This window comes from Geospiza fortis, unplaced genomic scaffold, assembly GCF_000277835.1.
Source record: "Geospiza fortis unplaced genomic scaffold, GeoFor_1.0 scaffold236, whole genome shotgun sequence".
In the NCBI taxonomy this organism is placed as follows: Eukaryota; Metazoa; Chordata; class Aves; order Passeriformes; family Thraupidae; genus Geospiza; species Geospiza fortis.
The window spans coordinates 117600-132353 of record NW_005054568.1 but is presented as its reverse complement, the minus strand read 5'-3'; the positions used below and the strand labels follow the sequence as shown (position 1 = coordinate 132353).

Sequence of the window (14754 nt, the reverse complement as noted above, 5' to 3'; positions counted from 1 at the left end):
CTAACATACTTTAAAAAAATAAATGAACTGAAGTGGTTTGAAAAAGAGGTGGAGCAAGACAAGGAAAGAAGAGCCAGCACTGAGCATTGGCAAGGACACAGCCATCTCTTACACAAAGGAGCACTTACACTTTCCAAGTGCAGATTTTAACGGGCAAGGAGAGAGAATAAATAAGAGACAGATTTCCATCAAGGACTTCAAGATAAAGTTTGCAATACTTAGAAAAACAAAATAAGGTGGATTGTAGAATTGCTTTGCAGTAAAAACTACATTTGTAAAGTTTTCTGTTGCAAGATTTTGTGTGGACATAAACACTCATGTTTAAATACATCTATTGTATTGAAAATGAAAATAAGCCAGGACAAGTGAGTGTATGCACAATGACAGTTATACTAAGATAGTCAAACAAAGAATAAACCCCTAAAATATGATTTGGACATGCTGCACTGCCCAGGAGCAGCCCAAACACACGCATGAGCTGCCAGGTGATGCACATACGTGAGGACAGAATAATTTCCAGCAGCTTGGCAGGAGCAGAGTTTTCCTGCCTTCGACATATTCTATTAAAATCAGTGCAATTTCCAAAGGAAATTGAAACATGTTCTGTCACTGTGTGACAGTTTAATAGTGGAGTTGCAGTGAGGAATACTGGAGGAGACAAGCTAGGAGATAAGAGAACAGTTTGCATCCTGCCCATACTGCAACATGGAGTTTTAATTAAGGAGCCAGTCTGCCCTGAAGGACTGATCCCAACAGCACAGGAAGTTTTCTGCAGGGAAATCAGGGATGAACCCCTTGGAAAAACAAATGAGAGAAGGAAAGTATAGGAAAGTGTAGTAGAAGGAAATTATTCCTGAGAAGAATGTAGCATGGGATGAGTCAAGGACTGATGGCTAGGAAGTCTTAAAATCACAGAATCAGAGAGTGAGGTGGGTTGGAAGGGATCTTAAAGCTCATCTCATTCCATCCCCCTGCCACGGGCAGGGACATGTTCCACTACACCAGGGTGCTCCAACCCCCTCCAACCTGGCCTGAAACACTTCCAGGGATGAAGCAGCCACAGCTTCTCTGGGCATTTGTCCAAAAAAATCTTTGTCCCAAAAACCTGTGCCATGATTTAGCTTCTACTTTATCATATTGAACACAAACTACAGAGAGCCATGACTTCACAAAAATGAAGAAAACTGGGGTATGGAAAGGACAAGTATGGACACAGACTGCAAGTGAGGGAAGGTCAGTCCCTCACAGCAGATTGCACAAGACCTGAGAGGACATGGTGAGTCCTGGTTTTAGCTATGCACTGAAGAGGAAACTAAGAGAAATTTTATGGACCACAGATTGCTGGTCGTTGCCAGACTTCTTCACAAAAACTGTGTCTCGATGAATAAGAGCTGATGCTATTTTAGACTTTGTTTTGGCAAGTAATAAAGATATTAAGAAGAGCTGGTGATAAAACATTAACTTGGATTGAGTGCATACAAGCGCATTCACATTAAGTTAAGGATAAAGAGAGGTTAAGTGTTGTAAGAGAATCAAAGTTCACTCTTTAACTATGAGAAATGAAATCAAACAGTAAAATCAAGTGGATAAGGAGATCAGGAATGGGAAAGCTGCCATCTAAATATTTCTCTCAGGTCAAAGATGCAAAACTATTTGAAAGGTGCTTCCTCAGAGCTAACCTCAAAAGGGACATGAGGATCAATTAGAGAGACTTTGTATTAAGGAGAGGAAAGGATTCATTAGCAATGTCTTGAAAGCCAGCAAGAAGCAGAGAGATAAAATAAGAACTGCTGGAAGTCAAGCTGTGCCATTGCTCAGCAAATGAAAACAAAGCAGCAAGAGACGTTTCAACCATACAAGTACAGGAAACCAGGAGGGGAAGGGAAGAGGGGATGCTGTAAGGAGAGGTAAGAGAAAAACCAATCAGCTGCATCCCTAACACACAGTTCTGCAGCAGTAAATAACAAAGAAATAAATCAGGGTAAGGTACAGCCCAGCACTGATTATGGAAATTCAAATATCAATCAAAATAACCCATAAGGTTAAAAAAAAAATTACTTTTATGAAGTAAAAGTATGAATTTATGAATTTGATGAAAGAGAAGCTCAAATATTTAAATAAATCATTGCAGAAGTGCTCACCTTTGTACACAGATGCTATTTCCCCTATGACAAATAGTAGTTACATGAAAAGAGGTTTGGGACTTGCTACTTGAGTATCCAATGACAAAGATTTTACATTGCAGCTCATCAGCTCCTCCATATTTAAAACTCAGGACTTGCAAATAAACTAAGACTTTGCCAGTTTATGAAGTAAAAACTCTCCACCTGCAAACTGATTACTAAGACTGTAAGTGATATTAAAAAGAGTCCAAAGCCAACCTGCCAAATCTTCAGTCTGCAATCAACAAAACAAAGTTTCCCAAGTAATTAAAACCCAGTATCTTTAGGAAAATGTGATAAGAACATTTCACAAGTATTCCTAGTACTTTTTTAAAAATTCAGGAAAAATATCACTATAGCTTTAGGACCTTTTTTCCAGGTGGATCTCATTTTCTTGCTCAATATTATCCTGTGCATTATTTTTGTTGAAAGAGTGAGTTTCCCTGACCAATACGTTTGAAACACCAAGTGCATTGATGTGAAATGTCAGCTTTCACAAGGGTGATGACGGAAGGATTTGCGTTCCCATATTCGACCAAGTTTCTTCAATAAGGCAGAATTCAAATATGCCAAGCTTTAGTTGAGCTCTGTGGCAGCCCCATCCCTGTAACTGTTGGAGGTTGGACAGGGCTGGAGCAAGCTGGGCTGGCCAAAGCTGTCCATGCCCATGGCACCTTTAAAGCCCCTTCCAACCCAAACCATTCCATGATCTCTGCTCCAGACCCCCAAAGATTTTGTCCTTCAAACACCCACATAACTCTGAGCACACAGGGAGCTGATCCTTGACCAGCCCACTGCAAGAAGGTGGCTGAGGCTGCTCTGAATTGTGAGCAGCTGCAGGATCTGTGATTGCAATCTGTGATTCTGTCTGATTTTATCACCATCAATCACAGTGTGACTCTGTCTGACTTTAGGACCACCAGTCAGAGAGTGATTCTGTCTGATTTTATCGCCCCCAATTACAGAGTGATTCTGTCTGATTTTATCACCCCCATGATTTTAGGACCACCAGTCAGAGAGTGATTCTGTCTGATTTTATCACCACCAAGCTCCATCCCTGCTCATTCTGCACCACTTCATCACCACGACCAGCCTGGTGCCCCAGGCACTGCCTGCCAACCACCTACCCTGAATAAAGGGGAAGGATGAGCTGCTGGTCCTGCACGTGCTGCCAGCCAGAGGCAGCAGCAGGATAAAGGAGGTGGCCCTTTAGCTGGGCATTTTGAGTACCAGGCACTAAAGAGCTACTAAAGCATTTCCTCTGGCTGCTCTTTCCAGGCTTCCTTTTTAGCTTTATCAGTCTTTTTCTACAACATCAAGATCTGCACATTTGAAGTCAGACACCTTGTCAAACACGGCCCTGTTAATAAATGAGTGTCTCTATTTCACAGCACATCTTCAGATCCACTGGGCTGAGGCAACTTCAGAAGATCCCTCACACCCTCTTCCTCTTACCCAGGAACATCAGACTCTGTCTGTGCTGGGATTACACCAGCCTGGTTCAGCTTGGACTCCTCCAAGCACAGCAAACTGCCACAGTTTTGAGAGAAATAGAAAAAGCACCTTTAAACAATTTGACATATATTAGCAGCTCCTACCTGTATTTTTATGGGCCAGGTGAAATTGCTGACGTAAACAAAGAAGGTGATGTTCGGGTTGTTGCGGAAATCAAATTTCTCATTGGAGAAACTGTCCTTGTACTCTTTTATATTAGTTCTGGAAACAACTGGAATTTCCTCCCCAGCCTGTGTGCCAGCTGTTGTAAGGAGTAGCAAGAAAAGATATTTCAAGGTGTACTTAAGAAAACAAACAAAAGGGCAAACCATCCTAAATGCTAATTTTAAAAAATTAACTATTCATTCAAAACCAACTATGTTAAACTGCACTGCATTATCAAAAACACTGTGTGCCAAGATGTTGCATTGTAAAAACTCAAACTTGCACTTTCAATGTTTACAAAATAACACTATTAAAGTTGAAAACACAGGTTTTTTAAACATTTTACTTCCCCCCTCAGGCTGACAATTTAAGAACACTATGCAAAAAGTACATAGGTTAAAACCCCCCCAGAGTTTTCCCACTTAAATTTGCCTTTTTCAGAAACTGCTAAATGAAAGAAGCTCCTGAGTTACTCAGATAATCCTCCATTTACCTGCAAAACTTGTGGACCAAGTAATGTTGAGGTTGAAGTTTTTAGATGCATTGATGAACATGTCCAGGTCTCTGTTTTGCTAAAGCAAGAAACAAAAAAGAAACCCCATTTTTAGGATAAGCAGTTTTACTGTACTGTGTCCTAGGAAATCATTGCTAAAAAATTTATCTGCAAATTTGTTACATAAAGAAAATACATCAAGCTAAAAACTACATAATGTATTTTCTGGAAGAAGTATTCTCCTCCTCAAGGAAAAAATAACAAAGGAGTCACATGTACAGAGTATCAACGGAAGAACAGAGACACAAGATGTGGGGTGAAAACAAGCAAAACATCTCTGCTCTGGAGCCAGGCCAAGGGAGATGGGATTGCTTAGCCTGCAGAAGAGAGGTGCCTGAGGAGTGCCTGGAGGGGCTCCAGGAGAGCTGGAGAGGGACTGGGGACAAGGCTGGAGGGACAGGAGCCAGGGAATGGCTCCCACTGCCAGAGGGCAGGGCTGGATGGGATCTTGGCAATGAGGAATTGTTCCCTGGCAGGGTGGGGCGAATTCCCAGATTTGCTGTGGCTGCCCCTGGATCCCTGGCAGCGTCCAAGGCCAAGCTGGACATTGGGAGCAGCCTGGGACAGTGGGAGGTGTCCCTGCCATGGCAGGGGGATTTGGAGCAGGATGAGCTTTAAGGTCCCTTCCAACCCAAACTGGTCTGTGATTTAAAAAAAAACTGGAATGGCTCAGAGGTTGTTCCAACAACTGGTAAGAATCAGCTGTGGCTCTTTATGAAATCTTTCTGTGATGATTTGGGACTGCACAGCCAAGCCAAGGTCAAAACGCTCTGGGTGCTTCATGGAGCAGGACACACCTTCCACATCACATGACTACACCCAAAGACCCAGAGAACTGTAACAACTCATTGCCTCCAGGGCCAAGAGAAGACAAAGGACAAAGTTAAAAGGGAAAACAGAAAATGTACCTCTTCTGGTGTTGCTACGAAGTTGATTGCTGTGTAATAGCGATCGTCCTCCTGGGAAAGGCTGAAGGTGAACTGATAGTCAATGAGCAGAGTATCTGTAAGGAATGCAGGGAGACAGTTATCCCATCTCCTGGAATAAAGTAACTTCTGTAAAGGAAGGCATGATGTCACTGAAGGGTTTCTTGGACAACCAGGACACGACACTATCGTGACACTGCTACAAATTACTTCAACCTACATATGATCCCACATAAGGAACAAAAAACTCCAGAAGCTGAGCCTAGAGAGGGAAGAGAGGTGGCTTATACTTGCCAGGCAACAGCCTCCAGCCTTGACCTAAATCCATATTCCTACCTATACACTGTAAAAAACATGCCAAAAGATTTACTTTTCCAGCCTGCAATACCTCTGTGATCAAAGGGAATAGCAGAAAAGTTCAGCAGCTGTGTAATTCCCACTGAGTAATTCCCACTTGGAAGGGGACAATGGTCCTCCCATTCCAGGTTTCTGTATATCAGCAGATTTTCCTGGAGAGGTTCTACAGAGCAGCTGGTTGGTGATGAACCCAGCTGCCATCCTGCCCTGGGACATATCCCACCCAGGCATGCCAGGAGCAGCCTCTGGTCTGTCTGTCTGTCCTTCCCTGCTCCTGTCTGCCCGGGCTGGTGTAAGCCACCGCCACCTGTGGGAATGCACTCACCCACCTCAGTACCCTTCCACTACTGCACACTGCTGTGACTTGTGCACATTCCTGAAGCCATGCAGAGACATTCCCAGCAACAATAACCAGGAATTGACACACCAGGTGCTGTTTTTCTCTCAGTGCCTCCCAGTGACCCCTCATTGGACTGACACAAGTCAGACAAGCTGCTGGTGTCCATCAGACACAGCACAAGGAAACAGGGAATGAAACCAAGCAAGACTGGATCTGGGCAGCACAAGGTTCTTCCTGTAAGAGCTGCAAAGCTTTGCCTTTCCCCACTTTTTGCCCATTTAACCATCCCTGCCATTTCAGCAAGAAATGTGGTCATTCTTACATGGAGATGCCATGAGGAGCCAGCAGTGCCCTTATTTGGCCACACAAGCAGAATTCAAATAAGCCAAAACCAGGCAGCTGATAATTTCTGTGCTGGACAAAACCACTACTGGAGACTTTATGTAATTTAAGATTCCATCTCTCCACGCCTGCCAGGCTGCTGATTGCTAATATTTGCAAATAGAAGCTGGAAAGCTTCCATTAGGTAATCTGAATCTTGGCAAAGGGTCTTCTGGAACTGCATGGGAATCCAACTGCTCATTTCAGAGGAAACGTGGCAATTTTGAAATTCATTCTAACCTGGACCAGAATTTCTAAAAATTCTAAGGACACTCTTTGTTTTTTACCTGTTAGGAATATAGTTTAGAGTGCTCTCCAAAAGACCAGATTTCATCTCAGTCACATGAAAAACATTCCAAACATTGTTCAAAAGATCTAATCATCACATGGACCTTATCAAGAAAAGTATTTTCATTCTCTTTAAACAACGTATTTGAGAAAAGTGAAGGTTTTTACAGCTATTTTTTAGTCCTTTCCTTAATCCCCCATACTTTAAACACATGCTGAGGCAACTGAAACAAGTTTTAAATAAGTTATTTTAAACTTCAAGCACATTTTTTATCTCCAAACAAAATCCCAAGGGTACTCACAGTAACACGTTCCTTTAAGTGGATTTCCTTGATATCTGTTTTCAACTTCACACCTAAAAAAAATATACATTTTTTAATAAACAGATTTTTTTTACAGTTCTATTTATTCCCAGCCACTAAATACCAGAAAACACAACCTGTGCTGAGAGCAGTACACAATTAAAGATGAATGTCTGAGCTAGACTGGGTTGATGAAGAAATTCCATATTCGCTCCAAGTCCAACTCATATGCAGTAAAAATGCAATATAAAATTCTCGATATTAACATTTGCATCCACCTGGAAGGTATTTATTAGCTCTCCACAATGCATGGAACTGGATTAGCTTAGTCATTTATGGTTATTCCAGGTTCTATCCTATAAATGTTTACTCATGTGAGCAATGCTTTAAAAATAAACCTGGCAATGAAATTATTTGGAATTAAATTATTTCCCCTAACATTACACTAAAAGCATTTCTGTTATGTTACAGAAAAACCTCCAGCAAATTTGTTGCTCTAAAACTGCTCCATTAAGCTGCTTGAATGTCAAAGGCTCATTTCGGATATATTTACACTCGCACTGAACAGCATCAGAGAGCATGGACGGTGAAATGAGCACGGACGGTGAAATGTACCGGGTAAAAAGAAACTATTGGGGGATACAGCAAAGCAGAGAGAGCCCAGAGGAGGCCCTGGAGCTGCTGCAGGGCTGGAGCCAGGTTGGACATTGGGGCTTGGATCTGCCTGGGATAGTGGGAGGTGTCCCTGCCATGGCAGGACGTCGAACGGGATGAGCCCAGAGTCTCTTCCAACCCAAACCATTCTGTGATTCTATGTATAGTTTAGAGCGTGGGGATTTTTTCATCCATCCCTTCTGCATGATATTCCCAGTTGAAATGCTTTTAAAATTGGAATTCTTCAGGAAATCATCCTGTTCATGATATTCCCCAGGGGACCCACGGCTGGCTGCACCCTCAGTGCAGTCAGTCAACTGTTAGGAGGAAGAAATGAGCAAAGACATCATAAACACAACCATTAAAAAATGGGGGGGAGGAGGGGTGTCTAAGGCAGTACGTGCACAATTTTTTATTGCAAATAAGAAAGGGAAATGAACTCACAGCTGACACTCATCTCCTTTGATTCCCTTCGTTGTGCAGAAACATTTCCCTGTGTTTGTGTTGCAGATGGACGCGTGGCCATTGCACTTGCAAGCTGTTGAGCAGAGGGGGAGAAGATGCAACGTTGAATGAAGAAGAGAAGCAAATTCAATAGCAATTTAGTCCTTTAGTTGTCAAACTGAGATACATCAACAATTAACGTGCAGATGAAAACCCATTTGGTGCCCTTTGCTTTCTTTGTGCTACAGAAGGCAGATGAAAATAGAACCGTGCGTCAAAACAGAGCAAGCACAGGCTACCCAGGACTGGTGTTTTGTATGAAATTATCATCAGACTCAGCTTTTTCAGCTTTTTAGCTTCAAAAATTCATTTAACTTCCTCTCCTATTATTAGACAGCAGGGCTGATATCATAACTAGGAAGGAAAAGACAATATTTGAAATAATTTTGGGCTTGTTAAGACATTTCAGCAAAACTCAAAACTCTTGAGAGAAGAATTGGGAAAATAAAACAAAGCCCATGGGACTTCAGGGGCTTTTTCCAGAAATAAATAAACAGGCCTTGGGAAAAATATTTCATCAGTCCTACTGAGGAAACAATGTCATTATCAACAGCATCAGCAGAAAACATCTGGTGCTAAGATGATGATGATGTCCATGCTGGGACTAGTTGGGGTACATTCCCCAATATATTTTAGAATAACTTCGTGCAGAATGTCATTGAGTTGTGGTCGAAACAATCCTGCACAGCCCTGAACAACCTCAGGTTTGGGGCATGCCCAAAACAAGACCATCTCATACACCTGAGTCTGCTCAAGATCCAACCCAAGGTAGCATGGTGAGGACATACAGGAGATTTTCTTCATAAAAATCCTTCTGATTTAAGCTAAATGCTCATATTGACACACTTTGAGACCTTTATTTATAAAGATGTAGAGGAGAATCATTCACAAAAACCCCAAAACCAAACCAATTGACTTTGACAACTCGTTCACTATCACTGCAAGAACAGATTTAAGAACTTCTGGCATGTAGGTGCCATCTAGGACTCATTCTGCCAATGCAGGTGCATCCATCTGGAGCTGTGCACAGCAGAGTGTACAATATAAGGAAAAAACTACACAAAGCAAAGATCTCTTGTTTATGGTCCTTGAGCTTGGTGGGAACAAGATGCTTTAAAGGCCAGAGCTTCCTTGTTAAGAAGACATATTCCTCCTCATTAAGCAGCCATGCCAGTCAATGTACCAGCAGATTCTTAGACATCAAGTCCCCATCCTGAATATCTCTGCCAGTCTTGGACCTTATTTTAGGAATCCTTTTGATATCTTCTTTCTGTTGGCACACAATGGAAGCTGTACTGTATCAGGGACACTTAATTGTGCTTCTCAGATGTGGATGAGTGGTTTCCTAGCAGCAACACAGAGCAAAATAGGAAGAAGCAAAAAGGCCTATTGTTGGAACAAGGAGACTGAATGAAAATTCAACAAAATAACTGTATTCTGTGAAGGAAACACTCTTTTCATTAGTGCCACTTAAAGAAAAATAAGTCTTAGTACTATTGAGAATGTCTTGTACTTCTTTCCTTACGCTTTGCACAAGGGAAGCAAAGTGACATTGGATCAATATTCAATATGAACATACATGAAATTTCTCTTGATTTTTTAACCTCGGGTTGTTTAAAGGCAGATTGCAGCATCTTGGGCAGTAACAGTAATTTTTCTTTCCTCTCTGCTCTTTAGCATATCAAGAAGACTGAACACTCAAATATCTCTATTTAAAACAACAGAATCTATTCATTTATCCACTTTCCTATGAGCCTGTAACTGGAGATCATTCACTAAATAACTAGAATATGCACAGAGACATCTTCTCATGGCTTTTCAGAAAACTTTAAATTTTGGAAATAAACTATTGATAGAATGCTCTAGACAAGCCTGCTGGAGTTTACAAAGGACAATTTCCCACTGGAGTCAGAGGACAGAGCAGAAACCCACAAGCACTGGGAAATGGCTTTTTGACTGTGAATCATGGTAACAGCCTGATGATGAACCACCTTCCCCCTGCTGGTGTTCCTCCTACCTTCTCCACAAACCAGGGCTCACGGGCTCACTCAGAGATGGTCATGGGGGTCCTCACTGCTCTTTCTGCGTTTGTGATGGGCCAGCTTCCCAATGGCAACACCATCAGCATCACACTGCAACAATCAGCCACCTGCCCAGCACTGCTCCTCCACGCCACATGCTTCAGCTGCCCTGCAGGGCCCCCCGAGCCCTGGCAAAGGGAATCAGGCAGGTCCATGGCACCAGCAACTCATGGGCTACCAGTGAAGGCTGTGTGGATGTGTTCAGAAGCGCTGCCACAGCTGCAATCTGATTCCAGGCATAATAGTGCCTTCCCTTCACTTGCAAATAACTTCCTTATCTCCCAGCAGCATATTTTCATGGGAAACTTTAACCAGAAAATTCAGAAAAATCCTGAATGCAGAGAAAGCACCTTGCAGCTATTTTTACATTTGATGTGCTGCATTTCCTGCCCTTCTTGATTAATACTTCTCTACTTGGACACTTCCTAAAAGCAACCTCTGAGAAGTGATTTACCTGCCGTTTAGTTATTATCTGCCTAGCTCTGCCAACACCAGGGCGTATGATGTGATGCAAACAATTTTTTCAGGGAAATAACTGCAGTTTGACAAAATATTTTCAACACAAGTAATATGATCTTGTGCTGGGACTTTTTACAGAGATATGCAGGACTGAAAGCACTGAAATAAAAGAGGGCAGGGTTAGACAGGATATAGGTGAGGAATTGTTCCCTGGCAGGGTGGGCAGGCCCTGGCACAGGGTGCCCAGAGCAGCTGTGGCTGCCCCTGGATCCCTGGCAGTGCCCAGGGCCAGGTTGGACATTGGAGCAGCCTGGGACAGTGGGAGGTGTCCCTGCCATGGATGGGGTGGAACAGGATGGCCTATTGGAACCCTTCCAACCCAAACCATTCCATGATCCCAGGACTCACACTAGGCAGTGAGTGTGCAAGCACACAGATGTTTGTGTGTGTGTCAGGCTGGAGTGTACAACAATAGTCTGCAGCATGGCTGTGACAGTGGGTTCTAAAAACAGAGCAGCACTAAGTATTGCTAACAAATGCACAAAGAGTGAAATCAGCACATTATTAATGGGAAAGGATGGAAGGACCACAGCTAAGAGAAGGGAGAAAACAGGAGCTAGCTCTGCTACCCATCAGCCAGTCCTTATCTGAAGAATGCCCCTTAGGAATGGTTTTCACCAAGCAAAAATGACTAATAGGCAGAAGTCAGCCTGGCTGCATCAGATAGGGTGATTTGCTCTTGCTTTCCCTTTCCCAATCCACCTCAGTCTTTCTGCCCAGGTTCCTGCTTCCCTCATTCTTTCCCCTTCCCAGTAAACAGTGTTAAATCACAGCAAATTAAAAACCTGGGTCCAAAGCACTTGAGAGCAAAGCACTTCTGACATGAGCTACTGGTTCCATCAGATAAGGAACAAACACTGTTCCACAATCTCTCTACACATTTCCTAATTGCTTTTTCAGGCATCTGGATGATTTTAGTCTGTCATTCATTATCTCAACAACAAACTATTTTGGAACAATCCTCATGCACAAGAGTCCAAAGGAACTTACTCTCCATTTCCACTTACATGGAAAAGCGACACCTACCAACAGGCACGTTGTGATCCAGTGATTACAACGGAAAGCTCAGGGTAGAATTCTGTATTTTCTCAGTCAACTCAGCCTCAATTTATTCATTACTTTCAAGTAAACTTTACAGCATTTCAAAGTATCTTCACCTGAAATGAGTTTATGAGTATATGCAGCAGTATTTTATCTGGCAGATAAGGTTATGAAATCAAGTGCCAGGGATGCACCTTCTCCTCTGAGCCCCTGTCACTGTGCTGTGTGTTCGAATTCCACATCCTGTTGCTCTAAGGAAGGCAGCTGTATCCCTGTGAATTTTTAACCCCCTTCTTCAAATCTGTCCATTGGGAAGTTCTTCATAGCCTCAACCATCACCACCTTGCTCTTCTTCAGGAAACAGGTCTCCATGCTGCAGCTACTGACCCTCATGTTCATCCAAAAGGTCAGCACTACTCCCAATAAACATCCTAAATTAATATCCAACTATTTTCTACTGGATTGTCACCACATTTGGAAGAAGCAATAAAAAGTCTTCAATGCCCGCTCATTAATCACCTCCAGTTTATTCTTCCAGGCTGGCCACAGACCTCCCACACTCATTTCACAGAAGTACCGACACTGCTCTGAGCAATGTTATTTTTATTCTACCTTTTCCATCACTGTATCTACTTGTCTCCTTCCACCTCACTATACTCCACTAACATAATCCACTGGGCCAGTGCTGTTTAATACCTCTGCTGGTGACAGGGGCACTGGGACTGAGGAACGCACAGCAAGTGTGCTGGTGACAACAAACTGGTAAGGTCAGCATGCAGGAGGGGAGGGGGACATCCAGACAGACCTAGATGGCCCCCAACAGTACCTGGATAGCACAGTGGGGGCCTGGACAGACCAGAGACATGGGACTGTGTGAACCTCATGAAGTTACACAAGGCCAGGAGGTGCAAGGTCCTGCATGGGGCTGGAGCACAACCACAGGATGGCTGGGGAATGGCTGGAGAGCAGCCCTGGGGAGAAGGACCCGGGGGTGCTGCTGGGTGAGAGCTGGACATGACCCAGCCCAGAGCCCCCCGTGCCTGGGCTGATCCCAGCATGGGCAGCAGGGGAGGGGAGACTCTGTCCCTGTGCCCCTCCCTCAGGTGAGAGCCCACCTGCAGAGCTACCCCAGCATGGGCTGATGGCAAAGGCAAGGTGGGAATTGCGTCCCTGTGCCCCTGGCTCAGGTGAGAGCCCACCTGCAGAGCTGCCCCAGCCCTGGGGCCAACAGCAGGAGCACGTGGAGCTGCTGCAGAGAGCCCAGAGGAGGCCCCGGAGCTGCTGCAGGGCTGGAGCCCCTCTGCTCTGGAGCCAGGCTGGCAGAGCTGGGAATGTTCCCTGGAGAAGGGAAGGCTCCAGGCAGAGCTCAGAGCCCCTGGCAGGGCCTGCAGGGGCTGCAGGAGAGCTGGAGAGGGACTGGGGACAAGGCCTGCAGGGACAGGACACAGGGAATGGCTCCCACTGCCAGAGGGCAGGGATGGATGGGATATGGGGAATTAGGAATTGTTCCCTGGCAGGGTGGGCAGGCCCTGGCACAGGTGCCCAGAGCAGCTGTGGCTGCCCCTGGATCCCTGGAGTGCCCACGACCAGGTTGGACACTGGGGCTGGGAGCAGCCTGGGACAATGGGAGGTGTCTCTGTCTACAGCAGGGAGTTGGAATGAGATGAGTTTTATGGTCCCTTCCAACCCAAACCATTTGATGATTGTATGATTAAATCTCTCGTGAGCAAGAAGCACCTTCCCTCACTTCTGCACCTCTCACACCTGGTCTCTGGTTTACAGTTGGTCTCCCCATGCCACAGCACTGAAAAATTCACAGCAGTTCAAAACTATGACACAAGGTTGCAGGTCAAAACCCCAAGTCTTCCATGTATAATTGTCAATATTAAATGCATTGGTCTTTCAAGGAAGACTTCTTCTCAGTTTGTTAACTGGATCTTGCACAGCTGAAAATGGTTCTTTGTGCCAAAGAGTCCCAAAGCACTTTACGAACTGAAATGCAATTTCAAGAGGGATCTCCTAATCCTCAACTGAAATCCAGCCAAGTCTTCAGTGAAACATTGCAAGCCTTTATGAAGCAGACAATTTTAACTATAAACACAGAACACATTAACCAAAAGGAATAGAAGGTGAAACTTAGATAAGCAGAAATGTGTTCAAGACATTTGGATCAACACTGTTTCTTTTAAATACAGAATCATGAAACACTAAAATACAGACATTTTTCACTGTGGTCATTCCAAGTTTAGAAAGGAGGCTAAAAAATCATCTTTACATGCAGTGAAAGGAATCCCACTCAGCAGTTTGAGTGTCTTTGATTTGAAGAAACAAGAACTGAGCCTCGCCCGCAGGAAAGGAAACATGAATTATCAGGATGTAACTGGTGTTAGGACAGAAGAGGAACGAGCAGAGTGGAAGGCGTGAGGAGCTCGTGCAGGAGCTCGGGGCTGCACTTACGCTGGCAGGTGCCCCCGTTGGTGGGGTCCCCGTAGTAGCCCGAGATGCAGGTCTCACAGTGCCTGCCCGTGGTCAGGTTCTCACACTTCTCACAGACGCTCTCGTTCACACACCGGCTGTGCCCGTTACACTGACACGCTGTGGGAAACAGCAAACAGGACAACTCTGAGTGCTGGGGCTCAAACACAGCTCTCACAGAGACCCTCAGGAGCTGTGCTGTGCAGGGGACAAATGAAACCATTTCATGCACCTTCCTGAGAGCTTCTTGTCGCTTGCTAACAATACATGGGCCCAAAGACAGGTGGATATCAAAAATGGAATTTAGAGCAACACACTGAAAACTGAACTGCAAAATATTACATGCACATTGGACTGGAAGCTGCTGGTGGGATGGATTTACAAGGAATGGGGAGGGGAGTGTTGATTTTGTGTCAAAAACATTAGTTAAAAATCATCCTAAGCATTATTAACACTTAAAACGACCTTCAAAGGAAGATCTGCCTTTCTTTCAAACAGACTTAAAATAAATA

At 44.1% G+C, this 14754-nt stretch overlaps 1 protein-coding gene across 1 annotated transcript in view; it reads right to left on the bottom strand.

The window, feature by feature from the left end:
- ATRN (attractin) overlaps window positions 1–14754 on the bottom strand; it is a gene marked incomplete at its 5' end in the record, with an annotated part of 117776 nt that overhangs the window by 64270 nt on the left and 38752 nt on the right. The window contains 6 exons of the mRNA XM_031064196.1: window positions 3761–3918; window positions 4315–4393; window positions 5283–5377; window positions 6969–7021; window positions 8067–8160; window positions 14225–14362. Of these exons, the coding sequence (XP_030920056.1) occupies window positions 3761–3918; window positions 4315–4393; window positions 5283–5377; window positions 6969–7021; window positions 8067–8160; window positions 14225–14362 (617 nt within the window). The remainder of the gene's footprint in view (window positions 1–3760; window positions 3919–4314; window positions 4394–5282; window positions 5378–6968; window positions 7022–8066; window positions 8161–14224; window positions 14363–14754) is intronic.